A 20,101-nucleotide genomic window follows, 5' to 3' on the forward strand; every position below is an offset into this window, starting at 1 on the left:
GGGAGTGGGTACAGTGAGTTTGAGCTAAGGGAAACGGGAACGTTCCAGTTCTCTAAGCATCCCCAGGGAGTTCAGAGCCAACAGGGAGAGAGATTCTGCAGTGTGCGTGTGCTACCAGCTCCCCTTCCCGATCAACAGAGGTCAAAGGGTGTGACGCCATCCGTTTATTCGGCCTAGAAGCACGCCCATCATGACTGCCAGCCGTCATGGAGCTATTTGACAGATCTTTATCCGCTCGTTACACTTTCTCTCCGGTAGATAATTCACGCTGGCAGGATGAATGGTGCTGGGGACAGCCCCTGCCCCTTGCGCCGAGCTCACATCTTTAGCCTGGCAAAAACAATTCCCGTCTCTTCCGGCTCCGTGAATCTAGCAAGAAGAAGCGGTCGTTTCCCCAGACATAATGACAGCACAGCTGAGGGAACAAACATCACAGTGTCGGTCAGCCATCTTAGAGAAAGTTCATACGGGTTCTCTTGACTCCTTTATTAATTTTCCACTGACAGGGGGTCATTTCTGTGTGGACGGTGAGCTGGTCACCAGCAGCTGTCATTTTTTCTTGGTCATTTTTAAACATCAAATAATATCTATTTTTGGTGAATGTTTCTCCACCAAATGCATGTGGTTCACATGGCATTCATGAGTCTTGTTTTAACTGCCTTTAAAGAACGTTCTATGTTTTTGGAAGGTACATAGAAAGGGTTTTTACTGTCTTAATAATCCCACCATCTCCAATTCTGCTGATGAGTGGTGAGTGTTCCTGAGCGAAATGGCTGCCATTCATGACCTAGTTAGATGCAACACATTAGTGATGGCTGAGGTGATTTTTCCATTCTTGATAGCAGAGTACTTCAAAATTCTGTTATGAAAGCACTGAAACAGAATTATTTATTATTTAATAATATGTTTCTTGAGCTTACAATGTTGCCCATCCACTTCAGACAGGGCTTGTGTCTGTGTCTCGTCTATTTCTAGTCTCTGGGCTGTTTTTACTCAATTCCATATCCAGTTTTCCAGGGACAGTTACGACATCATGATGCTAATGTTAACATTTGGTATTATGTGTTAAATCTTGAGGGAGAGACACAAATGACTTTATACTGAGTGTTCAGAGACACAGTGCCATGTTTGAGACTCTTGAGGCAATCTTTCTGTGCATAGGCTATTGTAAGAAAGAATTTGCACAGGGTACAGGCACAAAATGTTCCTTTTTAGCCAGTTACCGCACATCACAGGCACACACGCCAATTCCAATCTATCAAAAGTCAAATAAAATGTTGAAAATGAGATCCATTTCAGGACACCAGCATTAGACAGTTAAACCCTAAGAATAGGAGAAATACACTTCTTGGCAGTAATATTGTGAGCTTTTTCTAAAAGAAAACATCCCACACAGAGTTTCCCTTAAGAGAAGATTCATACATCCTGTTCTCGCAGGTGATTTTTTTGGTTATTTCATCCCCCAGTGCTGCACAAGGGACATCCACAAAAAGATTGTGTAGCTTGAACAAAAGCTCAAATTGCAAGAGGCTTGGACCATCATGGGAACCGTACGATTTTCACGAGAAGGAAGGAGACGCAGGACACGGCATAAAGCACACCACACACACGTCTTAACATTTCCCTGGACACTTACAAAAAGAAAAAAAAAATAAGGCAGCACAATGAAGAAAGATTCAGGACCTCTTTCTGACAGAACCAGTCACTACCTTTGCCCTTGATTTTGTTTGATTCTATAATCCCTCTTCTCTGTTTCAAACACAGTTGACTTTTCCAAATTGTGTCCTTCGGCAACAGTGCTAAGAAATACCCACAGCAATGGACAGTGTGACTCATTTTCATTTAATGCTCAAATTATTTCAATCATTGATAATAAGTTGCATGATAAGACATAGCCTAATTAAGTATGCTACTTGCAGGAAGACGGTAGAGGGTTCTCATATTCCTCTAATTCTCCTGTGATCCAATGCATGCTGAAACATTTTAATCTTTTTAAGGTCACTAATTTACAATATCAATTCAGCTAGCAGGCTGAAGTAGAATTTAACATAAAAGAAAGGCTGATGCCCTAGTTAGCGAGTGGCTACCAACACCAGCAGACAGGCCATCTGCAACCTAAGTGATAGCTAACAAGCTTCCCCATTGCAACCTACCAAATAGCAGAAAGCTAAATGAAACTGACATAAATATCAAACAAATACAAGTATAGGTCCTTTCTCAAAATTGTGTATGGAGGTGTCTTTGATATGTTGCAGAAAAATACCAGATGTAAACTTTCTCACACAAGGATTGAGGTCTCATTTTTATAGAAGAAATGTCAGGCCTCAATGGGACAGAAAGATCTCAATGTGGCAGAAATTACTGGTGGAATGCGCACTGCTGCAGTGCACATCCACAACTCCCGGGCACGCCCACAGGCCACTGTCCTGGCTACAGTGGTGTGCATTCAGTAAATCTAAGAGTTTGCTAAAGCAATTTCGGGTCCCAGACGGAGATGATGTGGCTTCTTCGCAAAGCACACGTTGGACCATGATCAGTTCTCAAGCCAAGCAAAGAAAAGAAAAGATAAATATTTTCCAATCAGAAAGAATTATTCTGGAAACTCTTCTGTTGCAGAATTATTCTGGAAACTTCTCGGGGTGACTCAGGGTCTGCTGGTAAATCTGGGGAAGAGGGATGGGGAGGTGGGGTGACTAGCCATCTGGATCACAATCAGATAATTTTTTACTGAAAGCCCTGGTGAGATTCTCTGGAGTGAATGTTTCATATATACCTTTACAGAGTCGGCAGGGGCCGTGCTACTTAACCATGACCACTCACTCCATTAAAGGAGAGACAGACTGGAAAGAACTCAAAATTGCATATGCTACTTCTGGTTTTGTATGGATGAGGCGTTCACACGTTCTCATGGGTGAGTGCTTCATTCATACACTACACCATGCTAGCTCACTGTGACTGCTCCATTTAAAGAAAGACAGAGGAGAGGACTTCCTCTGCAGAGAGAGCAAGAAACTCTTCTGGATAGTTGTGTGCAGGTTTAAACAAAAAAAAAACAGGGTCAAACCAGGCCCTTCAAGATCAAAAAAAGCATATGTCTGCTCTTCACACACTGCTCTTCACACACTGAAATGGACCTGCAAGATACTTACAGTATGAGGCCATGTTATTGATTTGCTTCACACTTCTACTAAGTCTCAGAGGATATGTGAAGTGATAAATCACACAGTCTCTCTTCTAAATGAAACCACACAGCACCACACATAAACCTGAGTTACTTATTGTGCAAAGCTTACAGCATTAGTCGTTCTTCCGTCATTTCTCTTTTGAGCGGACTCAGAAGCAGCAACGTGGCCAAACTTCTACATTGATAAAAGATGTTACACACGAAAGCCCATGTTCACAGATGTTAATCATAACAATGTTTGCTTTAGTAAGAGGATGGGTCAACCTCTAGTGTATGAATGTTTCATTTCAAACTGTGTGTGGCTTCCCATCCATGTCACTCGTAAAAAGAAATCCTCATGTCCGTAAACCTGAAATTTTGTTTTGCTAAAATAAATGCTGAACAGGGGGAAAAAAAACACGTTCTCGGTTCCAGTTGTTTTTAATCATTTCATTTGAAAAGGTTCTTTTTTCCCCCCCAAGTGTCTGGCAGTGTTTTCACAACTGGTGTTCATCAGGGTGTACAGGGCTGGCTCGCCAACAATCTCCAGTCTGGCCACATTCTCAGGCCGCAGTCCTTCCCCCGTGTCACTCCTGGTTCTGGCACCGAGATATCTGCCTCTCTGGAGTTAACAGCCTCGGGCTATATGAAGTTTACCAGCAGTTAATAGCTATCTCTCTTGGGCTCACTTCCCTGGCTCTCTGAAGATTACCAAGGTTGTTCTCACCCTTGGATTTCTTCTTCATAATGTGAAAAGTATATTGCCTTCCAAAATATGCATTTGGGAAGCACAAAAAACTATATACCATTCAGGAAATCATATACAAGGAGCTGCACAATCTTTTTTGGTTGTTATGGTATGTTTTGACACTGTGTGTTCCCATAACTGACAGTGTTCTTGTGCTCAGTACAGATCTTGACAATCTTGACTAAGATGGTCACTACTGCAATTAATGCTGATTAATAGGTGTAGATTTTAATGTCTGAATATTTACAGGGCTCCCATGTTGCTCAGTAAATAAAAGCTCTCATCACAAGCATGGGCTCAGCCCTATGACCAAGTAACCACGGGTTTGCATCATCATCACTGGTTTGCATCAAGACTAAATAAGAGATTAGCCAAATAGTCCACAGCAGGGGACACAATTGCCTTCATCCTGCTAGGGGGTGGAAGAGCTTAACTTGGCCAGGTTTCCTACGGTTACCATTGCACCAGTGCTGACAGTCACTGGCCAAATGGTCCCGCTGGGCTATCAGCACACCCCACCCCCCCATTTCAGAACATGTGGACTGTTGTTGCAAAATTCACTTCAGGCAACCATTTGTTGCAGAAATCTGCGGAGTAATCAAATCAACCTGGGTCTGTTGGCATGAAGGAAATGACATGCTATACATCACATTAATCCCATGAAACCGAGGCTTCCAAACAACAAAGATGTACATCATATTTACAAAATGCCAGAGAGAGGGCAAGTTAGAGCACTTATACAGCTAGAGGGTAAAATATATCACCTTGGTTTCAGGAACATTTCCCCATTGTTTGGTTCCCATCCCAAAGAGTTGTACTTAGAGTTGTTAGATGTGCTTGATGTGGCCAATACATTTCACCTTGGCTTGGTTTCCTTGGCTTGGCAGTTCTATGCTCGTTTGGATATTGTTAGCAGTAATAATATCCATCTTCAAACAGTGTGTGGGAAAAGAGAAGTGGAGGTCGCTATTATTTCCCACACTGAGTATGATTGATCACAAAACCCTTTATAAAGAAAGATCTAGAAAAAAAAAAAGGAAAAGCCTTACAGAAAGTCCTCTGAATGCACACACTCAGAACATCCAGATCTGCTTCAAGTCTCAAAACACAAAATTTGAATCAAAGGACGGAGCCATACTCATCTATCAGCGTGTAACTCAGATTAAAATCGAATGGCTTGGGGGAGCGGGGGGCAGCTGACAAAAAGAGACTTCGAAGTGTGCTTTCTCAAGGGTCAAATCTTGTCAGAGAAAGGAAAAAAAAAAACAGAACTGGGCATCTGTGCCACTATTTTCTTACCCTGCCTTATAAGTGCAACACATGACAGACTGGGAACTGGAAGCTCACTGCAGCTGAAGTGTTGCTTGGGTATTGATTTCACATAGGACTGCTTTTCTGGAGAACTCTCAATTTCCCAACCTAAACAGCTTCATCTGGACAGCCTGCTCTAACCGAGGCCCTGGCCTGATGGTTGCACCACATATCAATTTCCCAATTAAAACCTGCCACCTTTTCTTCCTTCGGCTGATATGATTTCTTGCAGTCTTGTACCCCAGCTATGGCAAACTACCAAGGTGGAAAACAGCACTCTCCCCTCCTCCTCAATTTCTGGCCCCATTCCATTCTTTTGTAACATCTGATACCTTTGTGTGATAATGCAGAAAGTCTTTGCACATAATTGCTAAGACAACCTTTGCGGTAGTTAATTCCACAAAATATGAAATTTCAATTCACGTTTTGAATCAGTGCAGATGTTCAGGGGAAAAAAAGGAAGCCTGACCTGACCATCATCGCAGAATTTATATATTACAATATCACATGTGTATATTTATAGCAGGTTTTATGAATAATTTGTTCTGCTGCTTTTGAGACCTTTACAACTTGCCATATGTTTTTGGCTTTTATGGTCCCTCTCCCTCAGTCTCGGTGTCACATCACTCCAGTACCTAACGGTGTATTCCTAAGTGTATTCTGGGTAATATGGGCCGCCCTTGTAGCAAAGATACGTGGGAGGTGTAGAGGTGGGCGTTTCATGCCTTACAGTCTCTGCGGGGTGAGCAGGGCCTTCCTCCCATACATTCCCGCATTACAAACACGCCCCCCCCCCCACTCCCCACACATTCGCCAAAATCTGTCAGTGGGGTAAATCCCTGTGAAACAGTGCTTGACCATTTACGGTAGGAAATTAGAGAGCTCGGGAGACAAGCAATAGGGATGGAAATTTGTGGGTGCCAATTTCACTGTGGGTGTCCATGTCATAGAGGGTCCCGCCCAACCGCCTGCACATCGTGAGACTCTGTTCTGCCAAAAGGGAGGGGGTAGGGGAAGCGAGTGTGGGCTTCAGTTTCACAAGGGGTCAGCAAGACGTTCACATGTGACCACATGCTTTTTATTCAACACTGGTGGATGGAGTTTGGTTAATGGAACAGATATGTTCCACTAACCAAAAGCTTCTCAGCGGAGCTCCACCTGAACCTGAACACAGCACTCTCCTCTCTGCTGAGCCTGTACATGCATACATCATGCCATGTCCCCACTGACGTACATGTGGATGCGTGACAGCTGGTGGTGGGGCGAAAAATGGAAGAGAACAAGGTGAAAATCATGACTTTTCTCTGCCAAGGCCGAGTTATTTTGGTATTCAAGCACTATTATCTTTGAAGTGTTCATCTGTGTTTGAAAAACACGATTGCCTCTTGGTCATAAACAAAGAGTTTTCCATCAGAGCTGCACTGTGTGCTTGGCCACAACCTCTGCTGTAGCCCCAGGCATCACATATGTCACTGATTTGTATTCCAAAATTTCCCATTTCAAATGCTCTGTTTGTGTACTGAAAGGAATTAGGAAAACTTACTCATTTTTCTCCAGAGCTAAGACCAGCTGTTCACTTTCAGCTTCAATCAGTAACTTCAAGGATGCAGGGTGGCTCTGAAATCAAAACAGACCAAGATTAGTAACGTGGTGTACACCTTTTCAAAGTTTTTGTATACATACAGCATATTATCACAAATCAGCTCACGTTTACAGTCCTTTGGTGACAAAAACATTTCTTTGTCATATTTGACACTTATTAGTCACTGGTCGTCATCAACATTTTTATTAATTTTGTACTGGAATGTCACCACGTTTTGGTTACTATAACTGATTATTTCATGAGTAAGGACAAGGGCAAACATACAAACATACACACATACACATACATGCACTCGCAAACACAAGTACACATGCAAGCACACACATGCAAGAGCGCACACAATCAAAATAAGTGATAGAAAGGTCATCAATGCCCTGTGTTCAGACACTTCACCATTGACCAGTAAACAAAAAGTGCACATTCGATTGACAAGTTGTTAACTACCCGACTGAACTTTAAATTAGGGTAAACAAAAACAAGACGACCACAATGAGCAATAAACAGCATTGAACAAACAACAGCAAAGAACCATTGGCTGTGAATAAAGAAGTTAATAAGATGTTATGAAAATGTAAATGCCAGAGAGAGAAGGAGTGACCTCAGCCCACCACTACATCAACACTAGATCTCGTCAGCTCACTACACTCAAGCTGCACAGCATTAAACTAAATGCATAAAAGCTGATCCATCGGAAAGGCTGATAAGGATTATAAATTTAAGATGAGCTAAGAACATATTTTTCCGTTCTAATTTAGATATACATTACCGTTTCTTAGTTCAAGCTTAGTTGAACCCTCTTATCAAAGCACGTAATCAGTTTGCCATTTGTCTTTCCCTAATGTCTTTTTTGTCCCAAAGTGGAACATTGTTTCTCCATGTACTCCAACAAATCTTCACGCCAAGCCATGAGAGGGCACTAAAATGTTTTGTATGTTTGCTTGTGTGCTGTCTGCAATAGCTGACCACGCAGCAGAAGTGGTTTTTCTCCGGCTTTTTCGGCTTTCTATTCTTCTATTTTTCTATTCTTTGGGCGCGTCTGTACAGGACCACCCACAGGTCAGATGCATTCCTGTCTTTTTCACTGGGGTTCACACTATTATCAAAATAAATGAAAGAAAAAACCTTTTCTGATACTAATTTCTGTATTTAGGGGCACATCCTCCTGGTTAAGATCCTGTTAGGTGAATTTATATTTTTAAAAATAATATATCACATTCCTTTTTATAATAATGAATACTTTTTGCTACCACCTTAATGTGTCCTGTTCTCATTTAAAGAGATGATACAATTTCAGGCCCAGAATGTAACTGCAAAAAAAAAAAAAACTCCCTGTGTTAAGTGTTTTTTTTTTTTTTGCTCCATTGCCTTTATCTCTGCTTCATTTAACCAGGAAAAAAATGATTCACTGACTGTGCAAAGTGTTCTGGAAAACTTCTGGAGAAATTCTGGGAGTGTCTGTACACCCATTCCTGTACACAGCAGGGAATCCTGAATGTCGAACATCTCACTAACATTTTTGCACACTGAATTGGGCTTCTGCGCCCAAAGCAGTCCTCAGACTGCAAATTCTGCTTTTGTGAACATAAAGTATATTCAAGTTAGCAAAGGTTTCTGTCAGTTTTTAACACCAAAAATGTACAGACCTTCATAACCAGTGGTTTTTGCTGTGGTATTTTAACTTTAGAAGTCAAACTAGTATGGGCACACTATGACACGGACAAATACATGTTTCAACCCCTGGAGCCTACACTGTGCACCAGACAAAGAGAGGGTGGGGCATTACCAATAACTGCTATAGCAATAAGTCCTCACTTTGAGATATAAAGCTAATTATCACATTTAACAAAAAAAATGCCATTTCATATCTAAGCATTAAAAAATGTACTTTTAATTAACAAATAAAAAAACACATAACCACAAAGTCTGTAGCAGTTACACCAAACAGACCACCTAGGTCTAACTTGTAGTTAGCAATTTTGTGTAATGCTTCTATCATTACAGCTTTGCAATAGCTAAACCAATTTACCTAATTAGTTACCTAATTTCTATTTACAGTAATTCGCTGGTGAATCACTTTAAATTTTTTGTTTCATACAATTGTATTTTATATTGATTTTTATATAATATAATGCATGGTGGACCTGGGAGGAGGGACATAATTCTCACTGTGCACTCTATATGTAGCAGTGGAGTTTCTTACAGTATGAGAACCCTCAGGGTGTTGGAGTAAACTTTAATTCCCAAGATGCCCAGCTCCCAGCATGTTGACTCTGTTCTCAGTCAAGTAAGGACTAAGGGTTCATGAGCGCTCACCTTTGAAAACTCATTTTGTGAGCCGGAAAGTTCTTTAGTGTCTGAAAGGGCACAACGTATAAGCAAGTAATGAAAGTGGACGTTGTGATTGTTTACCATGGATTGCAGGAGACTGGCAGGTCTCCACTCTCCTCTTAACAGTAGAAAAGGTACTGTTGTCTCGTAGCGTTCCAGTTTTCCCATGGTGCTTTGCTGCTTGGGTGGATCCAGACTGTTCCCTGCACAGGACAGCAATGACATCTATTAGTACAGATGTGTACTTGCATTCACATTTATCAGAATCTTTACCAACTGTACTGTCACAGTGATAACGCATAGTAAATGTACAGTCTGGCATATATTAATATAGATAACTCAGGAGGAAAGGGTAATTCTTCACATGACTGGGTAGCATAATGAGCTAATATAGAGCCTATAATATATTTGTAAAAATAATATTTTTGATTTTACTAAGTGGACTTCCATATTACAAATGTAATCAATTTCCTGGGTTGCATGTATTAAACATTTCAAGTTTCTTTGATAGAGACAGAGAAGCGAGATACTGTATGCACATAGCCATTCCTCAGCATATTCCTAATGCCCAACCTCACGCTTGCATTGAGTTTCCATGCCCCCGCAGGACCTTCCCTGCATTAAAACCAAAAACACGGCGAAGCTAATTAACCAACTACCTCCAGCATCAAACGCTGAGATTTTCAATCTCTGTGGAAACCGTCTTCATCCTTCCATTAGACTTCTTTTTTTTTTTTAGTCCAAAGCAGGTTGAATTTGCATATTGGTCGCTGCAACGAATCCGCAGTAAGAGTTTGAAGCCTCTGTGCCAGAGTTTGAGCCTTCTCAGTGATGATTATGTGACTTTCAAAGCCTGAGTAAGATGCGCAATATGAAGACAAAGCTGGGCCCTGGTGTTAAGCTCATCAGATGCCTGTGCACTGTGTGCAAGTGGTCCCAGATGCCAACTGTCTGTGCCACTCTGCTAGCTTCTTATGCCCCAATCCTTCCCCTCACCGAGTCTAACACTGAAACAGAGACTCTCTCCTGGAGACAATGCCGCCCAGACAGGCTACACGCTCCACAGGCCACCAGAGACCCCAAAGCCACATTATCATTTAGATATTTTCACTGCAGCTTAGCCCAAGTAGCAGTACTCATCAAGATACACTAACAGAAGTAATATTAGGGCTCATGTTAATAAGGCCTGTAATTGAACCATCTTGACAGCGTATTGGTATTCAGCTTCAGCCTCTGCTTGTCAGATCTTTATTTTGGGATAAGACATCTCGCAGCAGTCCCTCTGTCGTCTTTGTTTGTTTGAGGCTCTGACTCACTGTTTCCAAACAGTGTGTGTGCGTGTGGGCGTGTATTTGAGATTTCAGAATATATCATTATGTTGCTATCTAAAAGGCCAAAGGGTGTCTATTGTTCATTGTGGTGGATCTCGACTATTGTGGATGACTGGAAAAAAAGGGTTGAGTAGCCTCCATTTCTTTGGTGATGACAATACTTATTGTGAGTGCACAGATTTGCGTCTGTTAAAAAATTTCAACCCCTCCATTCTGTCCTGCAGAGCCAACAGGGACAGCTGGGATCGACTCCTTTCCAATAGCAGGCTTACTGTCCAGCACCCTCTCCTCTGTCCAGCTCCACCACAGCCAACACCTCCACTCCTTGGGTCATTGCTGAAGGTGCTCAGAAGAGGCCACACCCAGCTTAAAAATAGTTTGGCAGAGGACTGCATGTAAGGCCACTGGATCAAGATACTAAGGGGACCTTAAACTATTGGGTGTGTAAGTCTGTGTGTGGTGTGTGTGTGTGTGTGTGTGTGCGTGTGGCAGGGAGAGAGAGAGAGAGAGAGAGAGAGAGAGAGAGAGAGATACAGAAGATCTGGAGCAGTGATGAACAGCACAGAAACTTCCCTGTGGCACAGCAGCACTCCTCAGACACAAGATCATCACTCACACTTGAGCTGAGCTGTCTGGAATAACCAGGTCAGCATCAGCAAGGTTTGGCCTGACAGGGTTTGTTGTTGTTTTTTTTTAAAGTTTGTCTCAGCAGTACACCCTGTTCTCTTTTTTTTCCTTACGCCATAATTTTAACAGACTTTAAAAATGAGATTCACAGTGACAACGCTGCATTTGCAAGTCATCAAATACCTGTTTTAACTGGGTATTTTCCTTAGCACCGTGCATTAAAACTTTTCATTCTCCATTGCAAACACTGTAACGAGCGTGAACAGTAACCACAGTCTGACTTCTGATTGGACGGCCAGTCTGATTTTCCATTAATATGGATAATTTTAGTAAAGCATGAAAAGTGTGGTTGAGAAAAGTCAGCAAGCTTTGTGATTGGTCTGTTAAAGAAGCCACGGGCTGCTGTAAGTCTGCGGTAAACCTAATGCCAGCGCCAATGGATTTTTTATGAGCAGCATAAAACAAAGTGTAAACAGAGTTTTTAATAAAGCTTTCTGCACTAAAACTTGACCCAATTCATCCACTACTTCATGGTGAGGAGGACAATTCCTGCAGGTTATGGAATCCTAAAGACAACCTGGCCTACAATCAGTGTGGATGTACAGTAAATGCACATTTGTGTGTGTGTGAGTTTGCATGTGTGTGCGTGTGCATGTGTGTGGGTGTGTGTGTGTATGTGCGTGTGTGTAGGTATGTTTGCGAGTGATCATGTTTGTAGATGCTTGTGCACACACTTCCTTCTGTTGTATTGCTTACATAATGTGCCTGAATATGTGTGTGTTTGTGTGTGTGTGTGTGTGTATGTGAGGGGGTTACAAGAAAATAACACAAATGTACTGTATATGGCTTCCTTTCTCTTCACTGCCTCAATATACAGTTTGTCTTCATTCTTGGAAATGGGAGCTGCATAATTATTCTCACAGGCCTGGAGTCTTGAAAGGGAAGTAACGAGAATTGCAAATAGAACTTCCATATATCCTTGATGGCAAGTACCTCTGTAATGACCCCATCCCATGGCCCACAACGGGAGACGAAGCAACCGCAATGTTTTATTAAACTCAAGAGTATGCTTCGCAATCCAGCAACATTTCACCCTATATGGAATACAAAAAAATAGCTAATTCATAAGTCCTTTCTTTTCCCCACAAGTGTAATGCATAGCCTTTCATCCCACTTAATAGAAGCACACTCAGCACTCAGTGAACCGACACTCTCTCTCCGGAGAAACACTGAGGGGGTCTGGCTGGCTGAAGGCCAATATAGGTATTAGTGGCTCTTTATAAAGGGACTCATGTCACATTACCAGCCAGCACAGTGACTTGTCTGCTCTCGAAAGTCATTCAGAGCCGCCACAAGGTCAGCAGAAGTGCTTTTGACTAAATGTGAGAAACAGCACCATTAGCATCTCCGGCAGTAAAAATCGTTAAAAAATAAATAAATAAAAACCTTCAAAGAGCAAAAGAATTTGGGCGGGAGTAGGGGAGGGGGGCGTGGGGGAGAGAGAATCGGAGCTGGCAAGTTTCAGATTTGGTCTCTTTATCTAAGGATGAGCGTAAAGAGTTACGCACCTCAAAAGCCTTGGGGACAAGTCTACTCATAATGAAATAGCACGGATCACAAAAAGGAGAGACAAGATACACATTTTATGCTATATCAAAACAAATGGCACTGGCAGAATGAAGAAGAACAGAAATGGTACATATTAGCCTCTCGGGTGACATGCTGGAGATGCCCTCTCAGTCTGGCTAATTTACCGCGATGGACGCTGCTTGTCATCACTCCAACAGACCAAATTACACACTTTGTAATGTACTGTCTGCCTAAAAGGCTTTGACATTCATTATGTGTGGAGTCCGTCCCCCTTGCGCTCAAGAAGGCAGAACAAATCCGCGCACCATTTTGAGGCGGGTTTACTGCGACGAATCCTGGCGGTACCATTGTTCTCAAATGCCAACGCATCTGAAATGGACTGATCATTTTTCAGCATAAATTGAGGCTAGCCGATTAAACCCTTTGAAGGTAGAATTGATGTTTTAGGGGAAAAGCTAAGGAAAATGATCAAAAGAAGCTCTCTTTGAATAGGCTGAAAATATCATTCACGCGTTGAAAAAAAATTCAACAGGGACAAAGTTTGAGTAATAAAAGAATCTGTTAAAATTACTCAAGAAAGGCACTTTCAGCCCGCCAATTTTCTACAGTGAATGTAACTAATATTTTATTTTTTGGGAGTTCGCTGTGATTACTGCAGTTAACTTTTTGTGGCTTCTATAAAGAGCGCATGTATTATTAATGTAGGTCTAAGACATGCTGTATACCTCCTGGCGCAAAACAATGAGGTTGGCTGCATAAATAATTGAGCACAAAATCATTGTACTTCCCTGTGTGAGCATTTCAAATCCCTTGGCAGCAAGAGGAGCCAAAGTTTACCGGCACAAGCAGATGTGGAGAACAAAGGTGTCCCGTGTAAAATCTACGCCACCTCACAGACAGTTCTGGCTCCACACATCCTCCCCTGGGGAAGCAGGTCAAGAGGTCAGAGGGACAGCTTCAGGGTAGAGCTGGAATGGACCCCGATAGTGCAGGAGATTCCCATTGGAGTAATGGCTTAATGGGGCTGGACTCTGGAGAGTACAGAATTCAATGTGCTCGGTCACTGGAGAGGGCAAGGGTTACACTGTAGTTCTTATTTTCAAGGACACTGATACTCCAAGGTGGTTGCCAGTCAGTGCCAGAAACAGAGGCGAAAATCAGGCAGAAGTCAGAGTCCGAGGTTCCAAGCCCCTTTCCTGTGAGGAGAGAGACGGACAGAGGCCACCGCTGGGGGAACCCGCAGGCAGGGTTCACACCTCGCCTGCTCTCTGCGGTCCCATCCCTCACCTCTGAGCCCCATGACTGTGCGTAGAAGGAACATGGTAACCGAGAGGCTAACTCCAAAACCGGGCAGTAAGGGAAGATTAAGAAAACAGCGGGCAGTCCCAGGGGCAGCAGATCAGAGGGTGAGATAATGGTAATACGAGCTGCAGCCCGGGGTTTGAGGAGGGGGGGGGTGGTCCCCAGTGGGGCATCACTGCGGTGCCTGCCCTCCCCCCGCCTGCCCCTCAGGGGTCCCGGGGACCTACATATCCCCTATCCCCCGGGGGGCAGCTGTGGAACCTGTGTCAGGTTAAGGGCCACTTTCCAGCTCGTTCTCAACAGGAAGGGGACTCCAACCCTGCGATTTCACTCACTCGTCACGCACGCTTCCAGCACCGCCCAGCTGAATCACACCGCACAGGGCCACAGGTTTACCCAAGTGTGTTGGCGGGTCCGTTATATATAAAATTCAAAAGGCTCTAACAGTAGCGTACTGCCCCATTCCAAGCATATCCACATTTTTAAGTAAAACGCATTAAACTTTCAAGAAAGCCCCCATAACTTCAAAAATATAAGAGTGATGTAACATCCTGCCATAGAGATGCTTCTGCCTCCACTTGCAGATTCTATTTAGTAAAATTCAGTAAGAAAGGCTCTCTCTGTCTTTCTCTCACTCTCTTTCTCTCCCTGTGTCTTTCTCTGTCTCTCTGTATTGTTTTTTTCTCTCTATGTCTATCTCTGGCCTCAGTTACTAGGGCATCTTATCCTCAGCTGCTATGACAGGGGTCAGATTGCAGTTAAAAGTGGGTGACAGTGCTGTGATCCTGGCGGGTGACCCCGCCAAGATCGGCCCTTGAGTCCGGCGAGTCCTCTGTGTCGATGACACTCCCGTTGGCAGGACGCCAGGTCCTTCATCACCTCGGTCGCCGCCTGTCAGACCCCGGAATGGGATGGCGTGAAAAAGCCTTTAATCTGAAAACCTCAAAAAGGATTTCATTCAGCAGAAGCCCAAACGCTTCCTCCGGTCTATGGAAAACACGCACAACTGGCACAAACTCAGACTCAAAACGAAAACCCCAGTTATGCCGGGACCTTCTAACCAGGAATGTGCTGGAAGAGCCATGCTAGAAGGCCTTCATTTCCTGCTCCACCCCTTCATGCGCACGCTAACCTAGATATACGGCTATGATGTACACGCTAACATTTCAGCCCTGTCACAAAATGGTGGTCAACAGGCAAAGGCTAATATATGGAGTGATATCTTGGGATTGGCGGAGAGTTATAGAAGGCATAGGTAAGCAGGTCACAGTGGTTTCAGTGTTAGTAGGGGCATTGTCTACCAATCTACGAGGATCTTGCGCTCTCTCTCTGTCTCCCTCTCTCTCTCTCGCTCATGCATCATCATTTACTGCAACACTGATCTCATAAAGTCAATTCCTGATGACAAGGCAAGTTCTTCACGTTGTGTTCAAGCTGCTCTGCTGTTTAATCTTACTTTGGACAGTACTTTAAGAATACTGTCTAGTTCAGATAGCTTCTATGTTCTGAACATAAACTAGAGATAACTTGAATATTATTAAAGACAATACAAAACACAAAAAACAACAAGATTAATCATTTTCAAAAACTAAAGACAAATATACACAAAACTTTGCTCCAATATAAGTAGATACATTATCAAGGGTGGCTAAACAAGAGACAGGACTACATTACCAAATATTCTGCTTTAAAAAAGGTACAACACTGCAAAAGAATGGAAAGCACTGTGTCTTAGTATAGGCATTGTACCCAGGTTCAAGGCAAAAAATTTCAGCTTCTCTCAGCGACTTCCGAGATACCAGTCTGACAAAAACAGATGACAGGCCATCTGGAAGCGCCTATCTCATGAGAGTGCGGGGCGTGCGAGGGGAGCGGGAAGCTCTACTGTGTTACGCTGAGACGACACATCTGCTGTGAGGCGGGTCAGCGACTCCGCTCGAGCCGCCGGCGAGTAACGGACAGGTAAAGTCGCGGACGCAGACCGGTCGACCGGTGACGCCGGGCGACCCCTGACCTCGCGGTTCCGCGTCCGTGCCCCCTCGGGGGTCCCGAAGGGGGTTGGGGGGTCCCGGTCAAACGCGAAATGGGGAAGACGTTTTTCCCTCAATGTCTTTTCCAGAGTGAGGCATGCTGTGCCACTTAGCTTGCCGTCGATACACGTGCATTCCACAAGTTCTCATCTTTTACATTATCAGGAAGCTAGGGCAGGCCCCTCTGACCCTCAAGGAAGGACACAAAGCATACATCTCTGTGTTCATAGCTTCTCCAGGGACTTCAGAGGCAGGGCAAGATACATTTGGAAACTCCAGTAACAATCTCCCGCATTAGCTCTGAAAATTAAACGCATCTGTATTTCCTTAACGTCAGAATAGTAAGCGGGCACAAGTCTGAAGACGAGCACAAGTCTGAAGAATTTTCAAAGGCTGCCATTTTTTTCTCAAAGACTAAGGGTAAATATGTGACGCCCACAGACCACACTTCGTGCCCAAGAGAAACGCAATGCATCACTTAGTTTTGTTCCCCCTCTGTTAAGCATTCGCTCCGAGTCAGCTTGTTAGTCAAAGATAAGGGCTAGTTTAATTAGGACAATATTATCCCTGCAGAATGCAGAGCTCACAAAACAAGACAAAGCTCTGCTTGACGGTACGTTTGGAGGAAGAGGGAGGAATGACATGAACTCTGAACCCTTCGCGGCGCAGATCCGGGGTAGATTAGCGATTTCCTCAGTTTAGTGTTTCCTGAGTGGCTGGGGTAGGGTGAGGTAGTGGTGGTGGTGGTGCCATAAGATTCAGAAGACAGGCGAGACTGTGATGCAGCCAGTCAGGCAGTTGACTCTCAAACACACAAACAAGTTCCATTCCCGGCCATGACACTTTAATGCCATCTCCCACCCGTATAACTCTCTGTAATGCTCTCTGTTTTCCCCGTTTCTCAACAAAGTGTACAACTTTAAAAGGAGGGTGTACTTCCCCATTTCCTTCTACAACAGTTTTTTAAAGAATCTAGAAGATTAAACGACTAAATTAGACACTTTCGCGTCTAATCTTAGTTTAGACTCTGCACATTTAGGCACCCATCGCCCCCCACCCCCCCCCCAACCGCTGAACAACAGCTGAGTACAAATCTGGAACCGAGGCCTGCTATCCGTCAGCTTATCAGCTTGGGTTTTAAACACCCAAAAGCATTTCCCCTGATTTAGCCTGGGTGATAGCTTCCGAAATTTTGCAATGATTCTAATTGAAATTCAATGGGTGCGCAATCAAAACATAAATCAGCTTAACTGCTAATGGAGTTTGTGCGGTATATAGTGCTTAAGGGTTCTTATGAGTACCCCCGAGCTGCAAGTCCATTTCTAATAAGTCTGAAACTTAGAAGAATCACAGTCTACGTCTGGGTTTATGCTCAGAGCTGAAGTTTTCTTCAATGACCAATAACCACTCCGCAGCACAGTTTTCCATTAACTGTCCCTAAAGAGTCAACAAGAGAGTCGTAGAGCAAGACAGACGGAATAGCAACCAGGCAGCAGCGAGGCAAAAACGCACAGGCCAGACGAGGAAACAGAGGAGTCGCGTGAACTTACGATAGCATGAATGTTTATGAGGTCCATCCAGAGATCAACAAACAGCAGAGGCAGGATAAGTGGCCGGTCATACGTTTTGTGAGGCCTTGGCAGAAACAGTAAATAGACGATTTTATATGTCCCAGAGTAACAGTCTGTACTTTAAGAGCACTTGCACAACAGAATTAAAATGTGCCTCGGATTCCCCTAAACGTGGACACTGGGACTAATGAGAAAGTGTGGTAACTGCAATATTTTCGCATTCTATCACTCACCTGAAGAGACTGGCAAACAAATTAAGCTGAAAGCATCTTCCTGGTAGAAAGGACTGCAGTCTGTACCACTCACATTATGTGGTAAGATGCATTTGAATTCCTCTAATAAATCATTTTAATTAAAAAAAATACTGAGGGGTACAATGACTTTTCACATAATACACTTGTCTGACTGTTAAAATATATGCAGCCTCAGATCCAAAGAAAATTGGTCACTGGTCACATTTGGCACTGGCTACATGCTTGCAAAGTGAGCATTCACTATGTATGATTTGGCTGCAGTTCATCTTTTGTATTGTAGGAGGTTTGGGAAATCCCATTTTTCAACAAGTAACGTGACTTCATTGAACTTATCTGTGGTGTCTGTTTGAATGTTTGGAACTTTAGTTGGATACAGAAGGAACATCACATATCTCAAAGGTGTAATATGCAAATTAATTTATCAAAGAATAACATACATTTATCACACAATTTCACACCAGAATCACTACATTAGACGATGAGAGGTTAGAGTTTAATTTTAAAAAACTGAAAGACCTCTGGCCAATCCTGGAAGAATACAGCAGGCTTGATAATTGGTGCTAATTGCAACCCTAAGGTGCAACACTTATTACAACTCCAAAGTGACTCCAGTAATTCCACAGTGAACAGCTACAGAGTACTTATCTCAGGTAGACTCACATTATGTTCTGCTGTGACACTCAGAAACCATGGCACGTGTTCCAGGCACAATCAAAGTTTAAGTTACTCCGTGGTTATGCAGTATAGCTGTGGTGACGAAATGTCCATGGATGTCTTTCTTCGCAGGTGCAACCACTCAAAATGAAGCAGTCTTATCTGTGGGCCTCTGCTTCATCCAAATTTTAAATCCTGCTTTCTTCAACCCTGGACTCTCGTCTTTTTTTCTGGTGCATTCTTACGGATAACTCTTTTTCTGTCAGTAAATTGGATGTGAAATATTCACACAATGAGGTTATTCAAAACTGATATCGGCAATTTAAAAAGAAACGAAAATAATAACACACAAAGGGAAATAAAGTTTCGGCCCAAAGTAAAGTATTCTGAACAATCGACCAATCAATCAAATTTTATTTAAATAGCACAGTTTACAGAGAAATTGTCACAAGTATACCCTAGCCCACAAAGCAAGCCCAAGCCAACAACAAGGAAAAACTTTCTGGCAGAAGTACCGCATTGTACTACACATATTTTGAAACAGCAAAGTAGGATTCTTTGTGTTAATGAAAACTGCAAAATTGTTTTGTAGAAACCCTCAGAACTGTCAACATCCTGCTTATGAAAGGAACTTGCAGGCAGCCAGTTTTCTATGGTTTATGATTTTGCCTTATTAATAGGAGTTTGCTGAAATTGCGAGGTTTAACTCACGCGATTTCTATGAATTATAAACGCAGGTCAGAGAGAGACCTGCTGTCCCATAAGTCTCATAGTTCACGGGTTCTAGCGTTCAGCAGCCAGCCCATAGACATCACACCATTTTTTTGCCTCATTCATATTGGATTCCTCCGTCTTTTGATACATGACCTGTTGACAAGGGAGCCTTCCGGCCATTTGTTTTCAGGCCCCTCGGTGGCCAAATGTGTAATCTCTTCCGACGGTGGTTTTCAGTCCTAATGCTAGACTCCGCCTCTTGTGCTAAACTTTCCCATCCCTCATCCCAAGGAGAAGTAATCGATTAGTTTTTCCTGAGGGACCCATATTTAATTTAATTGCACATAAAAGATAAGCACTGCATAAAATTATATTTTTAAAAATCAACGAAAGAGTCCTGTTTCAAAAAAATTGCCCTGGCTAGTGGCAACCTGTCTGGACCCTGGCACGGGCATGAACAATAATGCAAGGGCCAAGACAAACTCAGGCAACTATAAACAACCAGATAATTGGAAAATACACCAGATGACCCTGACCAGCTGATCACATTCTCACCAGCTGTGTGGCCATTTGCCGCAATTCTACACTTTGAACCAATCAGAGAGCAGGATAGTGAAATATTCTTAGTATCAGCGTGAAGGATGGCAGCATTGTCAGCTGTCATTATCCAAAAAATGAACTGAAATAAGTATGTGCTGCCTTTGACCTTTTTCATTCATCCTGAATTGTAAAGGTGAAAGCGAGAAAGTTGCCTTCCATGAGTGTTTACTTTGTTCTCGACGCGTAAACTTGACTTCTAGTTAGAGCCAATGACCCAGTGCACCCTGGGGAGCCGTACTGTAAAAGAATGCAAGCTGCCACCTTGCCCTTACCTC

The 20,101-nt window shown here is 43.1% G+C and overlaps 1 protein-coding gene across 1 annotated transcript in view; it reads right to left on the reverse strand.

The window, feature by feature from the left end:
- The window catches only part of LOC118220611 (disintegrin and metalloproteinase domain-containing protein 12), a 90,256-nt gene that overhangs the window by 66,276 nt on the left and 3,879 nt on the right, over window positions 1–20,101 (reverse strand). Inside the window, exons 2-3 of the mRNA XM_035404581.1 lie at window positions 9,235–9,356; window positions 6,766–6,839 (exon numbers count right to left, since the gene is read on the reverse strand). Of these exons, the coding sequence (XP_035260472.1) occupies window positions 6,766–6,839; window positions 9,235–9,356 (196 nt within the window). The remainder of the gene's footprint in view (window positions 1–6,765; window positions 6,840–9,234; window positions 9,357–20,101) is intronic.

This window comes from Anguilla anguilla, chromosome 2 (assembly GCF_013347855.1).
Source record: "Anguilla anguilla isolate fAngAng1 chromosome 2, fAngAng1.pri, whole genome shotgun sequence".
Lineage (NCBI taxonomy): Eukaryota > Metazoa > Chordata > Actinopteri > Anguilliformes > Anguillidae > Anguilla > Anguilla anguilla.